Below are 4,501 nucleotides of genomic sequence, written 5' to 3' on the forward strand. Positions count from 1 at the left end.
GCACTTGTCAGGTGGGAACTTAATGATCACCAGTTTTCTTAACCTTAGATTCACAATTCTATTGCAATTTTTCCCACTGCCCTTGGGCCATCTCATCTATTAGCTCCCTCTTATTTCTCTGAGAAGCTGTTTCCCAGAGCCCAGATACTTCCTCTGCCCATACCCCCACTCATATGAAACCCCTGAACTTAGAGGCGATTTCTGCCTGATCAGACAGACAGGTCTATCAGGTCAGGGCATTCGTACGCTCATAGTATGGAAACAGCCACGGAAGACACAGAGTGATATGCAGTAACGTCTCAGCTTTTATTGACCTCCTGCCCCCCAGGGGACCCTGCTTCTGCTGCCTCAGTGCCTCAGAACTTTGGTGTCTGAGGCCTCAGACACCACTTTGCCATCCACGAGCCTGAGGGTGGTGGTCTTCTGGATGGTTTGCCTGGAGTTGCTGCTGTCCAGAGCGTCGCCAAGACTGTAACAGAAGACAAAGCCCCAGTTATAAACAGCCCCGAAGAGAAAAGAGAAACAAAGAAACTGAAGAAAAATAAGCCTGGCCTTATTTCCTAATTCCCCTTCAGCTGCTTAAGCCAAATTCCACCTGTGCCTTAAGAACAGCTAGGGACAACACTTGGTCAATTCTCTTCTCGGGGCACGCACAGAGCTCCAGCCCAGTGCTCAGTGGGCCAATGAACAGGCATATGGGGGCTTAGGGATAAGTGGTAGCTTGATCCTAGCTTCTAGGGGTAGGAAGAGAGCCTCACTCACCTGAAATCCTCCCCATCTTCCAGCAGACGGCGGTAGGTATTGATCTCAGCCTCCAGCTTGACCTTGACATTCAGCAGGGCCTCGTACTCCTGGGTCTGGCGTTGCCCCTCTGCCCGGGTCTGGGCCAGCTCTGACTCCAGGTGCAGGAGGACTCCGTTGAGCTGCTCCATCTGCATGGCGTAGCGGGCCTCCACTTCCCTCAGGCTGTTCTCCAAGCTGGCCTTCTGCAGGGGCACAAGGAGGAGAGTGGGGTGAGACAGAGTGGAGAGAAAGACTCTGCAGCTTTCAGGCCTCTTTGAAACTTTGCTGAGTGCCTCCTATTTGCCAGGCACTAGGCTAGTGGGTAGGAGCAGTGGGAAATGCAATGGGAGAAACAACTGTTTCCAGTGAAAGGAGCTGAGGGTTCCTACCAGATTTCTCATGGAGTCCAGGTCGATCTCCAGGGACTGGACGGTGCGCCTCAGCTCTGTGAGGGTCATTTCAGCAGCTCCTATCTCAGCGGTCTGCGAGGTGACCACCGTGGTGCTCTCCTCGATCTGCAGGGTGGATACAGCCCTCAGGTTCCTCCTTCTCCGTCAGCCTCCCTCCCGCACCCTCACGCTTCTGCGCCGAGCCTGGCATCCATCACTGTCTTGTACCTGCTGGGACCAGTACTTGTCCAGCTCCTCTCGGTTCTTCTGAGCCAGCTCGTCATACTGGGCCCGGATGTCTGCCATGATCTTGCTAAGGTCCTGAGGTTTGGGGGCATCCAACTCCACGGTCAGCCCAGAGTTGGCAATCTGGTTTTGTAGACCCTTTACTTCCTAAAAGAGAGAGGGACAAATGTGAGGAAGGTCTCAGGGTCAGAGCACCAGGAAGCCTCTTTATCTGTGACTGCTTCTTCCAGGAGTCCTACAGGATCAGCTGGGGAACAGAACTGAGGAATCTTTTGACTTTGCTCTCTGGGCAATGCCAATTCTGGGCATCTACTCCATATGGGTAAAATGCCCACTGTTAACCACCCATGCCTGTTGCTCACAGGTGGTGGTTTCTCTCTCCTTTCTTCACCCTGTCCCTCCATCTACAGAACTACTCCTTGCACCTTCCTCCCTCACTATCCTCTATCACATCTCACCTCTACTGCTAGCTGTTTCCACCTTGGTCCTCATCTCATCCTCTCACCCACGTCTTTTTGACCTCACCATGCTATAATTCCAGTTAACCACTGAGCATGGCAACAGTCTGATTAAGAAGTGCTTAGGCTGGTGGTTCTCAACTTCCCTGTAAGTCTTCTTGTACGTGGCTTGTTCCATCTACTCCCTGACCCTGACTTGTCTTGACCCCCTGGTGGCCAGGGGCCACTGCTTGCCTCCTCATGGTTCTTCTTCATGAAGAGCAGCTCCTCCTTGAGAGCCTCGATCTCAGTCTCCAGCTGCAGCCGGGTGACATTGGTGTCATCGATGACCTTGCGGAGCCCATGTATGTCACTCTCCACAGACTGGCGCATGGCCAGTTCCGTCTCATACCTAAGGGGAATGGAGGTGATCAGAAGGGCCATGCCTCTGGTCCCAAGCCTTCTCAACCCATGCCACCTCCTAAAAGCAGCCTCAGGCCCACTGCACACATCCACCTGAAGTCAGGAATCAAGCACTAAGCCTCTGAAAACCGTTCCTGGCACTTGGAATAAACTTGGAATAAACTGATGGTGCTTTACTCTCATCCACCCAGCTCCACCCACAACTGAACAAAATCCCCTTGACCCCAGCTTCCTAAACCCCCAGCCTTACTTGACTCTGAAGTCATCAGCAGCAAGACGGGCATTGTCAATCTGCAGAACGATGCGGGCGTTGTCCACAGAATTTGCAAAAATCTGGGGATATTGTAAACAGAGGTTGCTCCATGAATAGGAGTTCAGTGATGAGGTGGGCTGAGTGGAGGGTGTTATGTGTCTCTGAAAAAACCTTCCTGGTCCCTGGAATAACCAGAGGCTCTCCTCGTATACCTAGGCCCTTCCACTTGTGCTCCTCATCCTGCTCCCTCCTTTCCTGGACTCCCAAATCTCACCTTTCCCAGTCTACCACTGCCTGTCTTTCTAGGCTTCTGCTGGCTGGCCTGCCTACTAAATGAGCAGCTACTGAAGAGTCCTCTCCTGGGTTCTCTCCTGATTTTTAGTGCACCTGCTCAGCGCCGGCCCCATTGGCCTCTTCCACAGGTAGGCCGTCTGTTTACTCCAGGATGACTCAGCCTTAGCCACATCCGCTTAACCCCTCCAACAGTCTTCCAGAAGCCAGAGTGTTTGGGTCCTTTGTGTGGGCCTGTTTCGCCTCCCTGCATGCTGTCCACTCCTCTGTGAAGCTCCCCCTCCTCTTCCCACTCTCCTCCGGGGAAGCTCTCCCGTGCCCTTTCAGCCACCCTTGGGGTCCCCGTGAAGCGGGGGTGGGGAGGCGGTGTGTATGGAAATCCGGGACATCCCTAATCCCCGCCGGGTGGAGTTGGGGGCGGGGCGGGAGATAGGGAGGGGAGAGGAGTGCATACACCTCCCCCTACTAAAATTCCTTTCCTTGGGGTAGGGGGAGGAGAGAGAAGGGAGTGGGTGACTGGAGGGTCACATTGGTTGGGAGTGGGAGCCACTCCCGCCGTGCCCGCTCACCTGAGCCCTCAGGTCCTCGATGATCTTCAGGTAGTGTCCCCAGTCTCTGACCTGGGGTCCCTTCTTCTCCAGGTGTTCCCGGATTTTGCTCTCCAGTCTCCGGTTATCCGCCTCCAGGCTCCTCACCTTCTCCAGGTAGGAGGCCAGGCGGTCATTCAGGTCTTGCATGGTCTCCTTCTCGCCCTGGATGCCCCCTACCCCCACCAGACCCCCGGCCATCCCGGCGCCCAGGTTCCCGGACCCCCAGCCGCCCCGGACGCTGGTGGTGCGGGACACGGAGATCCGGGAGCCCGAGCCCCCGGCGCCTGCATAGACGCTGGCCGCGCTGCTGGCCGGTCGGACCCGGTGGCCCGACGACTGCACGGAGCCCAGGGACCGGTAGTTGGAGAAGGTGGATTGGGCGCTGAAGCTCATGATGTTTGTTCTCGAGGAAAGAGCGAGGCCAGGACTCTAGGTGCTGGACGGTGTAGTGTGTGAGGTCCGCAACTCAAGTTATAGCTCCCAGGGATGGGGGGGTGGGGTCCGGCCCGGAAGCCCCGCCCCCGCCATCAGAGTCGCCGCTGAAGCCTGGTCACAGGTGGGACCGCGGGGACTTGGCGCCCTTGGTTCCTCACCCTCCCGGCCTTTCCCCGCCCCCTCCGCACCACCCCACCGGGGCCTCCCTCCACCCCCCAGGGAGGGGGTGAGTGAGTGGGCCCGGGCCAGCCAAGGGCAGAAGGTGAAGCTGACTCTGGCAGCTGGGATTTCAGGGCAGGAAATGACGTTCTTGTACCCCTCTCTCCCAGGTGGAGGAAGTACTGGCCTCGTAGAGAATTTGGGGGATGAGTGACGAGTTGTGTGTGTCGTTGTCCTCAGCCTGCAGGCCAAGTTCTCGCCTGCAGGGGGCCTCTTGGGGGAAATCCCAAAGCCCCAGGAGTCCTGAGGAAGAAAAGCTGGGGGCTGGCGGAGAGGAAGAGAGACGCCATCCTGAGCCTCAAGTCCCACTGGTTTACTCTCGCCCCTGCGGCCCGTTGTTCCCTAGCACACACTCAGACGTGTGCTGTCATTGCCCACAGACACACTCACTCACCAGTTACATTCAGACTCCTGAAAACTCACCCTGAACCTCCC

At 56.5% G+C, this 4,501-nt stretch overlaps 1 protein-coding gene across 1 annotated transcript; it reads right to left on the reverse strand.

Annotated features, from left to right (window-relative positions):
* Positions 1-285: 285 nt before the first annotated feature.
* On the reverse strand, positions 286-3,859 carry KRT18 (keratin 18). Its single transcript, XM_027967273.2, has 7 exons — positions 3,392-3,859; positions 2,529-2,611; positions 2,111-2,267; positions 1,401-1,565; positions 1,173-1,298; positions 763-986; positions 286-469 (listed from the first exon to the last, which is right to left on the reverse strand). Exons 1-7 carry the CDS (start codon positions 3,803-3,805, stop codon positions 349-351), a joined length of 1,290 nt encoding a protein of 429 aa, XP_027823074.1. The 5' UTR covers positions 3,806-3,859; the 3' UTR covers positions 286-348.
* Between the last annotated feature and the right edge of the window lie 642 nt (positions 3,860-4,501).

This window comes from Ovis aries, chromosome 3, assembly GCF_016772045.2.
Source record: "Ovis aries strain OAR_USU_Benz2616 breed Rambouillet chromosome 3, ARS-UI_Ramb_v3.0, whole genome shotgun sequence".
NCBI classification, from domain to species: domain Eukaryota; kingdom Metazoa; phylum Chordata; class Mammalia; order Artiodactyla; family Bovidae; genus Ovis; species Ovis aries.